The 20,868-nt window shown below is 41.4% G+C and overlaps 1 protein-coding gene across 2 annotated transcripts; it reads left to right on the forward strand.

The window, feature by feature from the left end:
- Window positions 1-3,112: 3,112 nt before the first annotated feature.
- LOC134618241 (serine/threonine-protein kinase 38) lies at window positions 3,113-20,744 on the forward strand. Of its 2 annotated transcripts, none has more exons than XM_063463547.1 (14): window positions 3,113-3,169; window positions 8,168-8,305; window positions 8,752-8,803; window positions 9,747-9,869; window positions 11,182-11,265; window positions 11,343-11,466; window positions 11,822-11,976; window positions 12,663-12,774; window positions 15,519-15,580; window positions 16,310-16,427; window positions 16,519-16,642; window positions 16,816-16,911; window positions 18,222-18,316; window positions 18,405-20,744. In XM_063463547.1, exons 2-14 carry the CDS (start codon window positions 8,175-8,177, stop codon window positions 18,539-18,541), a joined length of 1,413 nt encoding a protein of 470 aa, XP_063319617.1. In that variant the 5' UTR covers window positions 3,113-3,169; window positions 8,168-8,174; the 3' UTR covers window positions 18,542-20,744. The 2 variants fall into 2 exon arrangements, with proteins under 2 accessions (XP_063319617.1, XP_063319618.1); XM_063463548.1 differs by having other exon boundaries at window positions 12,663-12,765; window positions 18,405-20,743.
- The last annotated feature ends 124 nt before the right edge of the window (window positions 20,745-20,868 follow it).

The following is a 20,868-nucleotide window of genomic DNA, read 5'->3' on the forward strand; positions in this document are numbered from 1 at the left end:
ATGCTCAAAGATTATCTAAACACTCTCCAACCTTGTGGAAAGCCTTCCCAAAAGACTTGAAGCTGTTATACATGAAAAAGGGTGAGCCAGCATCTTATTAAACCCTATAGAGCAGGGGTAGGGAACTCCAGGCCTCGAGGGCCGGTGTCCTGCAGGTTTTAGATGTGTCCTTGATCCAACACAGCTGATTTAAATGGCAAAATGACCTCCTCAACATGTCTTTAAGTTCTCCAGAGGCTGGTAATGAACTAATCCTTTGACTCAGGTGTGTTGACACAGGGTAAGATCTAAAACCTGCAGGACACCGGCCCTCGAGGCCTAGAGTGGCCTACCCCTGCTATAGATTAAGAATGAAATGTCTTTCAAGCTCATTTGTCCCTAAGCAGGTCCTGAGGATTTGTGGGTCTGTACAGGAAAAGCATATTTTTGAAACCAAGACATGAAGAACTTTACAGGTTCTAAAATGTTAAAATCAGTTTTCTTTGTTTGCTCAAAAAGAAGAAAAAAACATTTCAAACAGATTTACAGCAAATATCATGACATCACAATAAACAATTAAAAATCAAATATGGATTATTTACATTTCAATCAATGCAGCACACATTACATAGTACATGAGAAGGGTGTACAGCGACCTCTGCTGGTATAATAAATGTATGTTGCAGAGCAATGTGAAGAAACATTAGAAGAATATACTTGTGTGTATTGTGATGCATGTCCCTGTCAGAGTTTTTCACAGAGATAAAGATAAAGAAGAAGACAAGCACCAGTCCCAGGTTTGAGCAGTCCTGTATTAGAGGAGAGGAAATAAGCAGACACTAGAGCTTGGAGGATGATTGACCTGGGTCAGTCGTCACATTGCTTGTTACTGCCACATTAGAGAGTACTGTGTAATTCTGTGATATCACATATTTGCCCTAACAGTTTGTCTGGTAGAAACAAGAGTAGGGGAAGAAAATTGAATCTTAAACTCAAGAGATAACAAAGGCAACCAAAACACCTCTGTGTGAGCGCACTGTAGCACTATGACACCAACAACACGGGATCGTTAAACCTGTTTTCTTTCTATCCTTTAGGTGAACACAAAGCCAGAAAATAATACTATACATTACTGTTACTACTGATAGTTATTTTTAGGTGTGCTGTGATGAAATTTGGGGGCACTTCAGCACCCAAAGAAGGGTCTAAACTGGCCTATGCAGGACACCGACACTGTGGGGTAGAGTTGGGTTGGATGCCACATTGCTATATTGTTACTGCCACATTAGAGGACCCTGTTGACCTGACAGTCTGTCAGTGTTTTCGAGTGGTCAGTTTGTGGAAAACACAAAAGTTTGAGGAGAGGAAGTACTTTGTACTTTTTATGGGTCAGGGTCTTTTATCATCCTGTTGTTGTTATATTAAAAGATAACACAATATTAGTCTCTTTTTTAAGGGCAGTTATTAAAAGCTAAAGCCATATGTTAGCTAGGTTCAAATGTTTATCAAGAGGGCATGGGGTAAGGCAGTGGGCTTTTGTTTCTTTATGTCTTGGCACAATAGTTTGTGTCGAACCATAAACCAACAGCCAGCAGGAGGAAGAATGGCTTAGATGTGTTGTCTGCCAAAACTGATCTCACAGAGATTGTACTCCTGGAAATCCAGGAGTCAGAACTGACTTGTGTGACTTTGAGTGAGTTATAGAGTTACTGGATCAAGACTAGCAATCTTTAAATAGAGACCATAAGACGTTCCTTACCTGGATGATTGAGCATCAAGATTTTAAAATGGAGAGCAGTTCAGTTTAATATTGATGTTGTTCATTTTTATTCTCAATCTTGCAAAAAAGATGTAGGGAACCTCTTTCCTTTGTAATGATATCAATGACACATCAGTTAGAAATACAAAAAATACAGCCATGGAATTTGGAATCTGTCCACAGTTTGGTTTTTTGGCTTTAACAATAGCTACATGATTATAGTACTGTAAATTCATTCCTTTCACTGCTTGTATGTAAAATATTTCATAATATTTATCACTGCTTCAGATTCATGGGGGCATTAGGTGGTGTTCATTTTTAAACTTACTGACATCTCTATCTGAAAAACATACATAAATATTTTTTTTATGGTCAAAATTTAAACAACACCCCAATTTTTCCAGTTTTTTTTGATTGAAAATTATGAAGTTTGATGTCTCATTGCACTCTGAAATGAAAGGATAGTATAAATAAAGAACTGGAGTTGTCCTGTGAGCCGCCTATCACACAAGCTATTAACTCTCAGAAACTTACAATACAATGTGTCAGACTGTTGTTGGTGGTAATGGCTTTTAGTTCCAATTAAATGCAAAAATGAAAACATTTCCCATTTGGAGGCAGCACCTTAAGCTCTGATTTAATGAAGAAATGATTATTGAAAGACTTATCAATTCTTAGCAATTCATGCGTAGAAAGTGTAACAAGCGGTCTACCCTACATACATGTGCTGTGAGTGATACTAAACCTAAAAATAACTCTTGGTTGATTTCTAATAAAACTTTGCAGCCGAACTTTTTCATGGTTAGTTATACAGTTAACTATGAATCTTTAATTATCCATTTACACTTGTGTGAAACTTTTCCCAGCATTACCAGCAATATTATCCTGAAATTGGACTTTGAGGATCCAAAAGAGGCCACAGGGAGTCTTTAAATACCGGACAGAGCAAAAATAAATATTATTGCGAAACTTGAGGCCACTCGTTTCTCTTTATGCAGAGAATAGCCTGTTATTTTATAGCGGTAACTTTATTGTTTGCTGAGTTTAAAGCTTTCTTGATTTCCTTTAAATGTGTATTATTATTTTTATATTCCTTTAAAACTGTTATTTTCTATAAAGAGCTTTGTTACTGCTGTCAAATAATGTTGCTAGCTTACAGTACAGTGCATACTTGGTGTTAGCAGTAACGCCATTGAGCTGTTTCTCGGTCGTCTTATGAGAATCAAATTATTAACATGTCGCCACGTGTTTGAGTGAACGCTCAAAGTGTCATGTATGTGACGAGCAGTGGAGAAATCCACTCTTTCCTGTGCTGGCTCACGGAGGAGGGCATGGTGCGCCGCTAGGTGTCCGCTGAGTTCAAACTGCTGGTGACGCAACGCTCATCGCAAAGCAGAGCAAGAGGCGACAGACACCGCACCTTCGACCAAGGTAAGCGAACAAAGAGTAACTCTAAAAACGTGGAATTAAACGACGACAAGTCGCTGTGGTAGCTGCTTTCTTTTTTTCGCTGCCTTGTGAAACAAGTAACGAATATGTTTTTTTGTTCCTTATTGTACTTGTGACAAACGACTGGGGCGCTTTGAGCAGATAAGTAGCTAACGTTAACTAGCTAACTTTCACTTAGCTGTTTGCTTTGGAGAACTTCAAGTCAAGTTGTAAAGCAGTGGATACGAAGGCCGGTGTTTTCTGGTCAAGGCTTTAAAAAATAAAGACGCATACATTCAAAGCTGAGGCGAAACATTTCCTCGAAAAAGGGCCGTTTTATTTTGAAGGAAGTATTGGGTATCGCTTATGTTTTCCCTCGCTGGCTTTACGCTGGCAGGAACTTTAATAGCAAACTAGCTAGCTAACTAATGATAGCAAGTTAGTGTAGTAGAGTGAGATTAATGAAACTTTGTAAATGTAAAGTTCCAAACTTCAAGAGAACTGAGGAAGGATCGTGAGTGTTGGCTTAAGCCATTCTCTATCCGTAATTACTCTTTCGGCACTGCGTGCATCCGGAACTACGTGTTGTTGGCTCCTGTCGGGTATAAATGCTATTTCTTGACCGTCGCGTTTTATTTATTTCCTCTTTTAATGTACTTGTTTATTTGAGATCATAAAACTTTGAGCAGATGCAACTTGCGGAAAAAGGCAGACGGTGTGGACTTCAGTGAAACGTCATAAACGTCTGACAAAACATGAAATAGCCCCCCCTCTGTTTTTACCTCTGTTTTTACTCTAATTGTGTTACGTGTTGCATATTTCATAGAATTTGTTTACTACATAAAAACTAATTTACTCTCCCACGCACCAGATGTAACTAAAGTTACTAATTTTAGCTGTACAGGCTGCAGGGGAGCATGCCATTGTCAGCCTACCATTATAAACTTGGTGAGATAATACTTGTGGTTCTTAGGGATTTGGTTTGGAGGTTGGAGACGTGCTGATTTCCCACAGTGGAAGCCTGTGTGCTTTCCTAACAAATTGTTAAACAGTCCGATGTGTAAGTTGCTTCTTTAACATATTTTAAATCCTTTGTCACAAAGTATGTAACAATATAGTGTACAATTCATCAAGTAATTCGATTGTAAAAGGTTTTGCTTCAATGATGCGCCACTCTGTAGCATGAGTGCAACTAAAAACAGACCTGCAACAGTATTTGGAGGCAGCGTGTGAATAAAAAGTATAACAACATTATGCCCACACAAACACTGATAACATAGCAGCTGAAGTGAATATGATGTTGTCACATGGAGCGTGCACACCACTAAGAGCAAAGAGGCTGAGCTGTTACTGAGACGCTGAGTGAGAAACATGTTTCCAGCGTCCAAAACAGCAGCACTGGTCCTGTAATCACCAGGGATGGGGAAGAACTGAGCAGTTTCTACTCCATTATAGATATCGCTTATCAGTTCTCATTGGCTCCACTTTGAGTCACCACCATCTCTAAGCAGCATATCAAAGACATCATATTCATGCAAATGAATTACATGTTTGTGCATGTTGGAGGTGTTGCCCCTCTTTGTTGTGATCAGTGTTCCAGTCATCACTCAAATAAGTAATTAATGCACATATTACACAGAACACTTTCCTTGAAGGTAATGCAGTAGGTTACTTGATTACACCTAGGATTCGTTACGTTACTTTCATGTTGAATGATCTGAAATACTGTCTCATAATGACCAATTAACAATATAAACCTGAGGCTACAGCCCACACACCAACACAAATCCCTGTCCTAATGAGGACACACCTGAGCTTTCTCAGAGCATTTAGGTATGAAAACAGAGCTGACGACACAAATCAAATATAAGACACTTTAAAGTGATCACCACAGAGATTCTACTGTAGGAACATGAACAGGTAGAACGGAAGCTGCAGCCTGGCTGTTCATCAGTTTGTTACCTGTTGATGTTCAGCTGTGGCTCACTTTATCACGGTGCTGGTCTGGGGTCAGCATTTACTCAGCTTTAACATCACTCTGGGCTCTCGGCTAACTTAGCGGTAGCATGCTTGCTGTGCAGGTGTGAGGCATTTGTATCTGTCCTCCACTTTACCATTGCGCTCTCATCCTTTTGTGCAATAAAGCTAATGTCCATATCCAAACTGAAATCAGCTGATCGTAGTGAGAGTGCAAGAATCGACAGGCAGGCAGACTAACGATTCGATATATTATTGTGTCATGAATGTTAGCCATCTGCCACCAGATGACACATTGTTGTTGAGAAACACCATGAATCTGTAAATGTAGGCGTAATCATTTTGTTAACAATATTAGAACTAGATTGCGGATACAAATTGGCTTTGTCCGAAAGGTGGATGAGCTCTCCCTTAGATAAAGAGTTCAGTCATTTGGGAGGGATTCAGAGTAGAGCCGCTACTCCTCCACATTGAAAGGACACGGCAAAAGCTGTCGCCTCCTCGGTAAAGTGTTTAGACCAAGCATGTCCTACTTGGAGGAGGCCGCAGCGTAGACCTGGGACACACTGGGAAGCTTATATCGATTGGCTGGCCTGGGAACTCCTCGATGTTTCTCCGGATAAGTTGGAGGAGGTGGCAGAGGGAGATTTGGGCTTCCCTGCTGCCCTGCAACTCGACATCAGATATGCGGATGATTTATTTTGTTATTTTAGATTTAAACTTTTAATTCAGTGGCTGTCATGAACATTCAAACAGTGTGCACAGCACTAAGCACCACACTACACAGTTTATTCGTTTTTCGGATGTCATATTTTAGTAATGTGTGAACGCGTTCTGTGTTTTCATGTCATGTTAAACGTCGATTTGTTTTCATCGTTTTTCTTCTGCGTTGTCGGTCTGCAGTAAATGTGCAGTGTTGGTAAGGCGTGATGTGAGGTGCTGTGCATTTAAACAGCATGATTCATTATTGAAGAATGTGATTCATGGTGTCAGGTGCCTTGGTTAGTTTGACACTTTCCATTACCTGCGTATCAAATTCAACCTAATACCTGCGTGTTTCTTGGTTTTTAGACTAGTCAGTTAGTCTAATTTTTTTTTCCTCGTGTAGTCAACTAAGAGATCTGAGGAAATGTTGAACATCCCTAATTAATAAATAAATAAGCAGTATATGCAATAATTTAACATCTTTAGAATCTTCTTCCTTGCAGAAGAGCAAAGTGTGAACTGGAGTCAGGTTTCTTGTTCGTGTGCACAAACTTGGCTAAATAACAACAATCCTGATTCTAATAATACATGCAGAAAGAAACAATAAAAAGGCAATAGTCTAAGGAAATACTGGAGGCAAGCTGATTGTGCTCGCAAACCCAACAAATAAATGATGTGACATTTGTTTGCTGAGGAAAGTTGTGACAGTGGCGAGATTTGTGACATTTAATGTGTTTGGAGTGTGTATTTGGTGTGCACTCTAGTTGTTTCTTTTGTTTCCCAAAAACTCACAAGGCATTGTCAGCATTTTAATGTAAATGGTTGTAAATAACTGTATTTGCTGCATGACATTTGAATATGACAGTTTTATATTTGGATTTCAGGTCATAACAGTGATTCATGAAACATGTTTGCTGCATTTTTTTAGGTCCAGTGTGTCACAAACTGACCTATGAATCATTCAATCATAAACAAAAGGGATGAACCAGTGTTGCATCTACACATACCAAACAACTTGAATGCAATTTTAAATTGTATGGGTTCTTTTTTTTTTTTTTTTTTACTAGCAGCCTATGTCACAAATGTATGATTTATTTTCTTCTTTAGCTGTACGTCAGCCGTAACAGTCTGGCAGGAATGAAATAGTATTTTTGATTGACTTTTGATTCTCAAAAACTCACAATCTCAGCGAGGTGTGCAGATTGTCCTTAAAAATTTGAGGAAACTTGATAAGACACACACAAAAAAAAAAACAGTATGACAAAACTGTCTACAGATGAACATTATCTAAAAGACCTACTAAAGCCCTAACATAGCACCTGCGAGATGCACAGGCCATTCCTCTACAGCAGAAATGGTCTGAATGAAAGAGTAGGCTGTCAAGTAGCCGTTCTCAAGGAAAGGAAACATGGAGAAAAGGCTGAGCTGTGCCAAATTACACAAAAACTAGACTAAAAATCAGTGGCAACAAGTCTGATTGATTGTACAATGAATTTAAAGAAATATTTGTTCAGAGTGTCTACAGCGGACTGGAAACACGGTGGAGTGTCTGTCATGGTTTGAGGCTCCATTTCAGCCAGCGGTGTTCGGGATTTTTTTGGAATACTTTACCCAGGAGGCGACCTCCTCGACTGCCTCCTGTCTCCTTAGAGTAGCAGCTCTACTCTGAGCCCCTCCAGATGACTGAGCTCTTTAACCTGTGCTAATGCAGAGCCCGTCCACGATCGTCTAGTCCACTAGTTGCGCACATCACTAGCAGACATCATCCAAAGAAAGCTTTTGGAATATCCTTCAGGAAGCCTGATAAGAGAATTAGTTGAGAGAATTAGTTGGAAGCTTGCTTAAGAGAGTTCAGGCTGTGTTCAAAGGTAATACCTGGTTGTATCAGTATGACTGTTCAAGCTTGTTCAAATGGTGCAAACTGTTTCCTAGCAAAACATAAAGTGACATGTGGCAAAAGGCTTTTGCACAGTTGTGTTAAAGCACAATAATTAACAGTTGCTCAATTTCCTGACTTAAATGCAACTCTAACCCAGCCCTTCCACATAATATTTAAAATATCCTCCTCTGGTCTGGTGTGGTGTCAGTTTTTTACGCGTTAGATTTCCTCATTGTTTCTTCATAGCAGCATTGTCAAAGGCAGCAGAGCCTGCTACTTTCCTTCCTCTTTCTGTGGACCAACGGTCTTCTTATTTCATAGTTTAGTATTTTTAGATGTGGGAAATCTGAGATTACCATAACACGAAACATGTTTTAATAGAGCAGATGTCTTCTCTGCATCCTTCAGTACACAACTCTTTGCTCTTTTTATTGTCTCAGGTAAAGCATGGCAATGACCGGCCAGACCTCGTACCCCTCCATGAGTAACCACACCAAAGAGAGGGTCACCATGGCCAAAGTGACCCTGGAGAACTTCTATAGTAACCTCATCGCTCAGCATGAGGAGAGAGAGATGAGGTAACGCTCGCAAGCTTTAGTGCTTCTTGCATGAACAAAGGCTAACGTTGCCATTTTAGCTTTAGTTATGAGCTACAAAAAAAAACAGTGGGCCGATAAATTTGTCCTCCCAAATAAAACAACTAACCACTGAATTCACAGCACAACTGAACCTGATGGCTAATGCATGGACAACCCACTTTGTTTGTTTTGGTTCATCAGGATGTGGCTTCTGTCAGTATTACACCGAGGAGGGGTCACTTCCTGTTGTGACATTCACAGTACAGTATAGTCATAACCTCGTCCTGACTGGTTTATTGCATTTTTAGTACAGAACGTTTTTGCTATATGAAAATGATAGGGTAGCAAAAGTGCACTAAAGCTTTGTTCTGTGTTTGTCATGTGTTTAATAAAGAAACATAACTTCTTATGCCTGTAACCAGTAATAAGCTGTGCTGTGGTTTCAGGCAGCAGAAGCTGGAGAAAGTTATGGATCAGGAGGGCTTGGCTGATGAAGAGGTGAGTAAGGTGTTTACTGACCCCAGTGTGTTCTGGAGACTTATGTCACAGTGTGTGTAATCTCCATGTTGGTGTAGGGTCAGGTGGTAGAGCAGGTCAGCTACTGATTGGAAGGTTGGTGGTTCGATCCCTGGCCCTGCATTGCCAAATATCCTTGGGCAAGATACTAACCCCCAGTTGCTCTCCGATGCATCCATCGGAGTATGAATGTTAGCTACACAGCACGAAAGTATAGAAGAAAGTGCTTGTATGAATGGGTGTTATTGGCATGAGGCATGTTGTATAGAGCGCTTTGAGTACTCTGGGAGAGTAGAAAAGCGCTATATAAGAATCAGTGCACTCAAATGTTATACTCAAAGAGTATAAGCGGAACGACCAATCAGCTGTTGTATCTCCAGCTGTCTGTGTCTGCTCCTGAGTATAATAAAGTCTCACAGTGGACATGAAACGCTTCATGTATAAAGGCTAATTTACAGCACGGAGCCCTGCTCTCAAACTGCCTCTGTAGCTGCATTTAAAAAAGAAATCAGTACTTAAAGTTTTAAAAATGGGTCTGGTTGCTTTTGGTCAGTAGACTTCCATGCGTTTATGTTAACTAACTGGTAACAGAACCAATAACACGGGGGGATTTCAACTATAAACCAGTCTAAGGGATCACCTTTGTGCTACCTCGGGCTGCAACAATGAGCTTTATGTTAAAAATCATGGCTATACCGTCCACTTTCACTGTCAGTCCCTTAAACAGTAAACAGTTCTTCATTCTTATAGCTAGAAGCACTGAAAATCCACCAGACAGTAATCTAAGCTGGGCTGTTGGAGGTCATTTTTCTTTCTTACATCTTAATTTGCTTAACAGTAAATTTTAATTATTGCTTTATAATAAGACACCTCTGAAGTGTGAATTAAACAGTATAGTGTATTTAAAGTGCTGTGTCCTCTGCAGAAACGTATCCGGCGCTCTGAGCATGCAAGGAAGGAGACCGAATTTCTGCGTTTGAAACGTACTCGACTGGGTCTGGAGGACTTTGAATCCCTGAAGGTGATTGGCCGAGGAGCTTTCGGAGAGGTAAAAGCATTTGATGCTGTTGTTTTGAAACATGGAAAAAAACAGAAACAATTCTAACTCTGCTCTTCACTGCGTAGAAATGCACCAATTACAATTTTGACGTACACGCTGAAGTTTGCGAATGCAATAACTCTAAAATGAGGTGACGAAGTTTCAAATTGATAGTGTAGGTGTATCTGCTGAAAATGTCAGATGAGTTTAAATGTCGGTGACCTAAACCTCAGGGTGAAGGTTAGAGGTCAAGTCTTGTGAAAATCTTGTGAATGCAATAGCTTGGCAAAAAGCCCACATGGGATTTTGAAACTGATACTGTAGCTGGTCTATGCTAGGAGACTGGGGGGGAGCTCATTCTGATTTAAACTGTTGCTTTAAAGGTTCAGTGAACATAGAACTTTACCCTAACGGAACATGAGATAAGAAATACTTTATTTTTGTCCACATTTGAGATATTTTTTTGTTACAGCATTTAAAAAAACAAATGTAACAAGTAACCACGTCTTGACTGTTACATGTTGCTGATTCCTCATGTTACTAGCTCCAGTGCTGGTCCCTCAGCATATCACTGCAGAGTATAGTGCACTGGCTTCACCTGGTAGAAGAAAATTTCCATCATTTAAAGAATCTCTGCTTCATTAGTAGGTCTGTCCTCTGTGGAAGCCCATTTCCGCCACTAAAAAAAAAAGTAAACTCGAAATTTCAAATTATTTTCTCGAAATTTTGACTTATTAACTCGAAATTTTCAGAAAAGTAACTCGAAATTTCGAGTTAGCTCTGCCAATCAGTAATCTACGTTAATGATGTCATTTCCTTGTTACCCGGAAGTTGACACGCTCAAGTACTGCTACAGCTAAGCTACCAGTATTACAGCCAGTCATGAATGCACATGAATGAATTGCTGAGTATTTTCAGCCAGGCTTCACAAATGATGAAATCCTTGTGTTATTAGCTGAATCACATGGCGTTAAAATCAGCAAACATACTCTCGAAAGCTCCAATTTGTTGCGGTCCGGTCTTGAGTGCGCGTTACTCTGCGCCATATGCTTCCGGGTAACAAGAAAATGACTTCATCCACGCAGATTGGCAGAGCTAACTTGAAATTTCGAGTTAATAAGTGAAAATTTCGAGAAAAGAACTCAAAATTTGGAGTTATGGATACTTTTTTTTAGTGGCAAAAACGGGTTTCCATAGTCCTCTCCATCCATCCTGCAGTCAGTCAGTGAAAGAAGAAGAGAGGCTAACTTCTGGGCAGGAGAAGCTCCCAACCACACCCATCATCAGCTTTTTGATGAGCACTCTTGATTTCTACTTGCAGGTACGCTTGGTGCAGAAGAAAGACACCGGTCATGTTTATGCTATGAAGATCCTCCGCAAAGCTGATATGCTTGAGAAAGAACAGGTGAGCTACAGGATACACACCCTGAAGCGCTGCCCTTTGTCATCTTTGTGTAACCCCTTCTTCCTGTCCATGTACAGGTTGGTCACATCCGTGCTGAGCGAGACATTCTGGTCGAGGCCGACAGTCTGTGGGTGGTCAAAATGTTCTACAGTTTCCAGGATAAGCTGAACCTTTACCTCATCATGGAGTTTCTACCTGGAGGTACGAACAGGGCGCTGCTCAGCATGAAAAACTGCTGTGACACAAGAATGCTGCTGTCATCTTCAATAGTACTGTAGCTGTACCCCTCTATAAGTCTGGCAGTCAGTTATGATTTCATCACTCACACAATTTCAAACTCAAAAACAGTTTAGGGGAAAAAACCAGTCATCCTGTTGCTTCACATTAACAACACTCTCATGTCTCTTGTTTGTTTTTTTGTTTGTTTTTTCGATGCATTGCACAGACGTTGATGCTAATTAGTAAAATAAACCCACTTAAATGTGCTGGAAACCGTATTCTTTGACTAGAAATCATCCGTCCTGTAGAATGACTGTTCTCTGCTGCTGTGGTGCAGGCGACATGATGACCCTGCTGATGAAGAAGGACACTCTGTCAGAAGAGGCTACGCAGTTCTACATAGCAGAGACGGTGCTGGCCATTGACTCCATCCACCAGTTGGGCTTCATCCACAGAGACATCAAACCAGACAACCTGCTGCTGGACTCCAGGGTGCGTCCGAGCTCTCGTTTTTACTACACTCACGTTTTCTGTGGATACACCATTTTTAAATGATTGGAACATGTGACCATAGTTAGATTGGCACTCTCCATATCATGAAAGAAATATGAAAAACTTGTGTGAAACTTGCACACTGTGAGTTTCTGTTTGGTCTGTTTATCTATGAGGAACTTTGACCTTTGGTCACAGTGGGGCACACGTCTGGTTTTGTGACCCTGGTATGACGTCATACTTTGCTGCTGTGTGTAATATATATATGATTTGCTGAAGCCCTATGTCCCCACTCGTTCGCTCCGGTCAGCTGAGCAGCTGTTGCTCTCAGTCCCCAAATCACGGCTGAAACTGAGAGGAGACCGAGCGTTCTCTATTGTGGCTCCTAAGCTTTGGAATAATCTTCCTCTTCACATTAGGCGATCGACATCAGTGATGGTTTTTAAATCCCGATTGAAAACGCATTTTTATTCACTGGCTTTTGACTCAGTGGTTGACTGACTTGTATTTACTTATATTTTATTGTTTTCGCTATGTTTATTATTTTATCGTATTTATTATTCTTATGGCATCTATTATGTTTCTATTGTTCAGCACTTTGGTCAGCCTTGTGTGTTTTTAAAGTGCTATATAAATAAACGATGACGATGATGATGATGATGATAATGTTGTGCTCTTGGTTTCAGGGTCACGTGAAGCTGTCAGACTTTGGGCTGTGCACAGGCTTAAAGAGGGCTCATCGGACTGAGTTCTACAAGAACCTGAACCACAGCCTGCCCAATGACCTCAGTAAGCAAAGTCAGCAAAGTCCATTTAATTCAAATATAGCTTGCATGCAGCACCCGTCGCTTGCTTGCATTTAACTTGTTTCCTTAAAAACAGTGCTCACAGCTCAGAAGTTTGACCACGGTCAGTGTGAGCAGACTTCCTCCTCTGCTCAGTTTTCCATAAATCAGATGACAGGAAATGTGCAGGATTGCTAGGAATACTGATATAAGTTGGATGTTTCTACACAGTGTCTGAGTGTTTGCAGTCACATTTGACGTAGTGACTATAATATTGGGGCCTACAGTCAAAGGAGTTTGCAAAGAAAAGCGTCTGGACTTCTTTAAGTTGCTTGAAGACTGTCTGCCATCTATAATCCAGTTTTGAGATCCCTCCCCAGACGCCTTAATGCCCACTCACATCCTGGGCCATCTGACCTCAGGAATTCACATGACAAGGTGGGGCCAGGTTTCACAATGAGCACACCCGAAACCCTGGCTGATTAGGTCCCACGCCCACTTTCACACCTTGGCTCATGTGATTAGAGGATCACCAGGGGGTCCTTTGTCCCTCTTTGGGGGGACACTCCCACTGGGTTTAAATCTGGGACTCTCGGCCATTTGACCTTAGAACTGAAGAAGCTTCTCAGATGAGAGGAGAAACGTCTTCAAGCAACTTAAAGAAGTCCAGACGCTTTTCTTTGCAAACTCCTTTGACTACGATGACCTGGATGACTGAGAACCTTCACAGACATTGGGGCCTACAGTACTGTACAAAAGACTTTTATTAAAATATGCACACAACGGAATTTGTACAGTTCTAGTAAGGATGAAAGTAAGGCTGCAGCGATTGATTATTTTAGTAATCGAGTAATTATCGATTATTCCATCGATGAATCGTATAAGAAATAGCTTTGCAATAATAAATATAAAAAGAGAATAAACACGGGCCTTTTAAAATGAACTGCTCATTGATTTCCATTTTAGAAACTGTAACATTAACTCAACCCTTATGCTGTTTTTATATAAAATATTACACTAAAATTTTAAAAGAAAACACTTCCTTAAGTGCCAAAATCTATAAATGCTCTAAAGTTCTCTCTGACAGTGTTTTATCTCGTGGATGAGGTAGCTGTGGTGTGCACGTGTTCAGTGTTTGTGTGCAGCCAGTGACTGTAAGCCTTACACGGAGCATGTGCTGGCTGCAGTGAAGGAAGGCCAGTTTGCTGTGCTGCTGAAACAGATGTTATGATGGTGCAGATGTTCATTCGTTCTGATAACAACCTAAAATTGCTTGGCTCAGTGTCTTAGTTTTACTGGCTCGTGAAAAAATGTTTATATTTAATTTTTAAATATTAATGTTTAATTCATTTCAATTAACACTTTTAATCTGAAAAGTGTTACAAAGCCTTAATATGGTCCAGTACACCCCATGCCCCCCTTTAGACTCCCCCCTGTTTGCTGCAGGCATCAAATAAGACGGCTGCCGTCAGCCTTCATTAAGCTGTACAAACAGGCTAAGTTAGCAGTTCATCTGCAGGTTTAAATCCATCTCTGGAGGCTTACTGCAGATTTCTGTGTGAAACAAACATCTTAGCAGCTGCTGAGTTTGCTTTTCTTCATGTTGGAGTTCGTTGATCAGCTGCTTTGATGAAGGACTCGCACTCACTTTTTCCCAGTAAAGGTTTTAATGGTGATCGCAGGAGCAGCGCTGTTGTTTTGGACGACAGAAACACTTTCTTTCACTCACTGTCTGTAAGGACTCCACGTGTGTGTGTGTGTGTGTGTGTGTGTGTGTGTGTGTGTGTGTGTGTGTGTGTGTGTGTGTGTGTGTGTGTGTGATCAAACTATGACAGCATCATATTCATCAGTGTTTTTGTTTAAAACTAGCGGCTGTGTGGGCTCGTTATACGTTTTATTCACACGCTGCTTCTAAATACGTTTCTATTGCAGGTTTGTTTTTAGTTCCAAATGTGTTTGAAGCAGTCGTGTGAGAGCGGCGAGCTGCAGAGCCGAACATTAAATGAAGCATTGAAAGAAAAACTTTGTGTTGAGGATTTTTTTTTTATGGTTGAATTATTCCAATTACTCGATGAATCGCTGCAGCCTTACTTGAAAGTCGGACACTTTTATTCCTCAGCACAGGCTGAACTCTCTCTCTCTCTCTCTCTCTCTCTCTCTCTCTCTCTCTCTCTCTCTCTCTCTCTCTCTCTCTCTCTCTCTCTCTCTCTCTCTCTCTCTCTCACACAACGCTCTTATTTGGATGATGGCTTCCCATTGTGTCATCCTTCCAGCGTGATCCCACTCTGCCTGTAGTATTGAGGTCTGGGATCTGGGCAGGCCAGTCTGAGTGTATTCCATTGTGTCTTTGTCTATCCAAGAATGGTTTCACTGCTTTGGCAGTGTGGGTGAAATCATTGTCATGCTGGACAAATTAAGCCACTGGCAATCAGATACTTTCCAGATGGTGTATCCGAGTCTGATGGTACTTTTCTGTGTATTGAAGCATTGGCTGCAGTGCAGCCTCAAAACATGAGCTGTTATGACTGGTTTCAGTCTGGTTCTTGTGTAGTTTGGCACACCTCAGCCTTTTCACAGTTGTGTTCACACAGCGATCATAGGCATCATGCCGAAACAGCAGGCCTGACCGTGAGGAAGACTTGCACTCACCTTCAATGGCACAAATGTTGTGTGTTCAATGACTGATGAGAGCCTCGCTGTTTGTATGCACAGTGATGGAGTCGTAGCTTTTAATACTGAGTTGTCTTGCCTACACAGCATCCCAGAACATGAACTCTAAGAGGAAAGCAGAGACCTGGAAGAGGAACAGGAGGCAGCTGGTAGGTTTGAACACACATGTGATTAGAAAGTGTAGAAAATGTCTGCTATTTGGTATTGTGCTCTAACGTTAATGGAAATATTTTTGTCATTGGGATGGTTGTTAGAAATCTTACATGGCGCCACAGTCAGGGGCTCACGATAAACCCCAGAGCCAAATGTTACTAGTTGTGAATAAAAGGAGAAACCCACGGGAGTATTTGATTGTACAATTTGAAATGTAAAAAAGAAATGCTCAGTGCGTGGAGCGGGCAACCACATGCCATAAGGCTGAGAGCGGCCGCCCGGGTTCGAGTCCGCCCCCCATGTCTTCCCCTCACTTCTCTGCCCCCGCTGTAACGAAATGCTCATTATTTAAACTATTAATTCATTGAATCTACAGAAAAAGTGTAATAATGTGCTCTTCTGGAAACTTATGACGACAGCAGCAGTTGAAGGATGAAAGCACAGTGTTGCGCTTTTCACAGTCAATAAAGTCCTGCATGTTATTGACATATAAAGCTCATATTCATTTATTCTAATAATCTAAATGTATGGCACAAAGGAAGCATGACATCGTGTGGCTAGAATTACAATCTCACTTCCTTTTGTTTTGATTAGATCAGCCCTGAGTTAAATCTTAAAGCAATGTCTTTGTGAAGCCTGTCTGTGGAAAGTGTAACATTTAAACAAAGGTGGTAGCTTTTCCCATCCTTTCATCCTATGTATTGTCCCCTTCCTTTATCCATCAGGCATTCTCCACAGTGGGAACACCGGACTACATTGCTCCAGAGGTCTTCATGCAAAATGGATACAACAAACTGTGTGACTGGTGGAGCCTGGGTGTGATCATGTATGAGATGCTGATAGGTAATTTTTCAGGAAATGAATCTTATTCACCTTTTGAGGTTATTATAAGACGGACTTTTATAATATCTGACTCCTTTTTTGTTCTGTGCAGGTTATCCTCCATTTTGCTCAGAGACTCCACAAGAGACGTACAGAAAAGTGATGAACTGGAGAGAGACACTCGTCTTCCCTCCAGAGGTGCCTATATCAGAGAAGGCCAAAGACCTCATTCTCAGGCAAGTGCACACCTCTGCTTTCCTTCATCTCCCATCCTGTCATAGCAGTTCATGCTGTTGCCACTCTTGTTTTGTATGCTGAACATGGACGTTTCAAAAGTGTCAACTTTCTAATGGCTTCTAACACCTGAGGTGTTTGTATTGCATTGTACTAACTGATCGTGAGTTTACAGGTTCTGCTGTGAGGAGGAGCACAGGATTGGGGCTTCGGGCGTGGAGGAGATCAAGTCCAATCCTTTCTTTGAGGGCGTAGACTACGACCATATCAGGTGGGCATACTTACCACGCACGTTAAAGATGGTTGTGCTGACATGTTGGATTCTCAAATGTCTTCATTTTAAATTGTAATAATCAACTTAACATAAACAGAAGGACCCAGAATATCTGAGAGTTGTGAACGTGCCTACAGGTCAATAGGAAGGCATTTAAAAATGAGTTTCATTAGATGATCTTTGTCTGGCTGGAGTCCTGTGCACCCTCAGATGTCCGTGAGGATAAAGACCTGGTCCACTGTTTTGTGACCAGGACAAAAGAACATATTATTCATCCCGTATCTAAGGTTTGACTAACAGGCAAACCTTGGCGTACACCTTTCCTGACGGGCAGGCGCTCGAGTCCCCTTTCTTAAACATAGGAACCACTACCCCAGTCTGTCAGTCCGGAGGCACCTCCCCAGATCTCCACGTGACATTTCAGAGGCATGTCAGCCAAGGATTAGGGTCACCCTCCCCTCATCCCGAGACGCTGTTTCCTCTATAGAAAGCGTGACAGTGGGATTACAGACGTACTTTCGGCCTCTGCAAGACGTTCCCAGTGCTCCCTCACTATACGCTTGGGTGCACCCGGTCAGTCTCTCTCTTTACCTGAAGGTTCAGAACATACGGCCACAGATCCGATGACAGAATTCCAAAATCAATCATCGACCTGTGCCCTAGGGTGTTGTGGTGCCATGTGCACTTATGGACATCCTTATATTTGACTGCAGATTGAAATAGAGTCAAGGCCCTCTCTACAAGTCTGGTTCCAGAGCCCAAGCCATGCGTTGAGGTTAGCGCAACTGAGCCGACATCTCTCAAACTCACACGCTAGCTCAGGCTCCTTCCCCGCGGGAAGGTTGACGTTCCACTTCCCGATAGCCAGTCTCTGTATCTAGGGATCGGACCTCGGGCCTCTGCCACCGACACACACTTCATTTGATGCCTACGGCACCACCTGTAGGTGCTGGGCCTACAAGAGGGTATCCCAAGCTGGGCACAGCCACCAAACGCTCTCTCTCCAGTTTCCTCCCCAGGCCTGGCTCCACAGGGCGGGGCCCCCGTAACTCTATCCCGGACAGGGCACACTGGTCCCTTGGTCATCTTTTATCAGTAGGGGTCAACTGAATCACTCTTCATCGTTTGCCTTGGGAGATCCTACCAGAGGTCAGCATGGCCCTTGGGATCACTGGGACACACAAACCCCTCCAACAAAGTAATGCGGCGATTTGTGGAGGGGAACGTTAGCCATTCAGGCAATTTGCTGATTCTGTTTTCAAATGCAAACTTTGACTTTCGTTTTGTAACTTTACTGATGTTTGCAGGGAGAGGCCTGCTGCCATTCCCATAAATATCAGAAGCATTGACGACACCTCAAACTTTGACGAATTCCCTGATTCAGATATCCTCACACCTACAGGTACATACAATGTAGCTCCAAATATTTCATGCTTTGTTGTGAAATCTCAGATTATTAAAATGCCTTACTACTTGTTGTGTTACTCCAGCCACTCAGGTGTCCAATCAGGCTGAGGCTGATCTGAAGAACAAGGACTGGGTCTTCATAAACTACACCTACAAACGCTTCGAAGGCCTGACGGCTCGAGGTGCCATCCCGTCCTACATGAAGTCGGGGAAAAGATGAACACCACCACACGGGCGCTTGTCCAACTCCTCCATGAATCCTGAAGGAGCTGTCTCGAGTCCTGAAAGAACTGTCTGTGTGGTGTCACACAGCTCTTTGCAAATAAAAAGGGGACTACTTTTCCTCTGTTGCTTTCCACAGGAATGTTTAATTTCACTAGTAGGAACTGCTGCAATCATTCTGCAGCTGTTCGCTCTATCTAATGCTTCCGAGGGTACTTCTCTACTTCCTGCTCACAATGACACTGAACTGGGAATAATATGCCCACTTGTATTTTGCACCAGTGGCTGCAGATGGTTTTCTTCACTCCTGATAGCATCATTGATGTTCCCTGTGTGTAAAATGAGCACTATGTTGTTGGACTTACCAAGTGCTCTTGTCTTTCCAAACCAGCACATCCCCCTCCTTGAAATTATTTTTTTAAACATGTCAACTTGAAGATGGCATCAAATCGTCACGTGACATGAAATAGATGCTTTTCAGGGATTCCCTCCTTATGTTTCTTTTTTCTGGGCTTGTCTAAAGTGCTGCTGGCTTCTTAAGATCAAACCAAAGACTGAACTGAATGTTTGATCTCTCCATTACTTCACTTCCACTAACTCTGTTGTGCTTGTTTAGGTTAAAGCGTGCATATTTGAGAATTATGAATTTTATGGAACAAACACACACAGATCATGTGACATTTGACCCCATCATGTCTGCCTTCTGCACCTTAAATGATGTGGATGTCGCTGTAGTATAATCAAGCCTCCAGCTCCTTATATTGCGTGTTTAAAATAATAGTTTGGGTTTGACAGGGAAAGGAAACGCCCACTAATGGCTGTGCAACTAATCATTTTGAATTGGTGACTTGTTTTCAGAGTTATAGAGACAAATGTTACAAATGTTCAGGAGATCCAACCAGCAAGCATCTTTAGTTAAAGGGGAATATATTTTAATTAAAATGGATTATAAGATTAAATTGAAGAATGAATAATTGTTTGAGTGATTGATTAACAGTCTTATGATGGATGTGCACGACTGACTAGTTGTTACCAGACACTAGTCGGTTAACAGTTTTAAAAACTTTTGTATTATGCATAAAAGTGAGGGTTTTAAGACATGATTGTTGGTCCATTAATATGTAGCTTTAAATGGTGTTAACACTTTGACCCCAGGACTGTACTCCAACTCTGTTACTGGTTCTTTGCCACCTCTGCGCTTATCACTGCTTTCAAAGCACTTTGGACTGGTTTGATTTTCCTTCAAACTGGTTTGCTGCAGCTTGAAATCTATTTGATGTGATAAAGAGGTGGTGAAATGGCTTGAACGTGAGTTTGTCTCCACTAAAGAGCAGACAGGACCAGTGGGGAGTCGGTCCATCCACATCGAGGGCTAAATGATTCTTCAGTGAACACAATATCCAGAATGCTGTCATTTAAAGTGAATGTAAATGAACTTTTTTGGAATTGTGGGAAAGTGCTTTTTGCCACAGTAGTTTCAAAATGCTGTTTGTTTGAATGAGGTGTAGACCCCCCCCCCCCCCTCCTGCTTTTACTTCAGTGAAACCAAACTCTCAGCAATGTTGTTAAATTGTATTTTGATCAGATTAATGCTGTGTTTTTAAATGATGTAATATTTCCAAGATGAAACTCTGCTCGTATAGTTGAAGCTGTATCCAAAGATATCACGGACGTTAGACTGGTTTGTGAAAACTAAATGTTTGGTTTGTTTCTCATGTTTCTGCTGGAATGGTCTTCTGCGAGTCTTAAATCAAAGATTTGACTTTTCTATGTAATATAGTATATACAGGTAGTGGGTAGATTAATCTCAGTACATTTTAGGATACAGTGCACCTTTTATTTTAATGGCTGGGTTCCATTTTTTAAGTCTATTATGATGCTCCAGCTCTGCATGCTTTAACCAAACCGTAGATGTGGTGGCTTAAAGAAACTGATGTAGAATGACTTGTTTTATTGGTGTGTGTGTGTGCGTGCACGGGGGTTATTGTTTTCTTTTTTAAACCAGCCATGTTTGCAGATGCTGTGCTCGTCATTATGCTCTGCATGTCGTCTGAGTCACAGATAAGGGCTTTGGAGAAGGTGGATGTACATTATTTATATACCACTGTTTGCTGTTGTATGTTTTCTAATATTTGACAATTAATTATTCTGCACTTACTGTATTGCTTCTGAACTCTGTAGCATTATATTTTTATTTATTTATCTTCTTTTAACCAGGAAGTGAACCTCTTGGTAATTAAAAAAAGTATTTTGCAAGAGTATTATGGGCCCAGGTTTGCAGTATTAATACTGCATATTCTTGGAGAAATCTTGCACAACTAGAAT

This window comes from Pelmatolapia mariae, linkage group LG20 (assembly GCF_036321145.2).
Source record: "Pelmatolapia mariae isolate MD_Pm_ZW linkage group LG20, Pm_UMD_F_2, whole genome shotgun sequence".
Taxonomy (NCBI): Eukaryota; Metazoa; Chordata; class Actinopteri; order Cichliformes; family Cichlidae; genus Pelmatolapia; species Pelmatolapia mariae.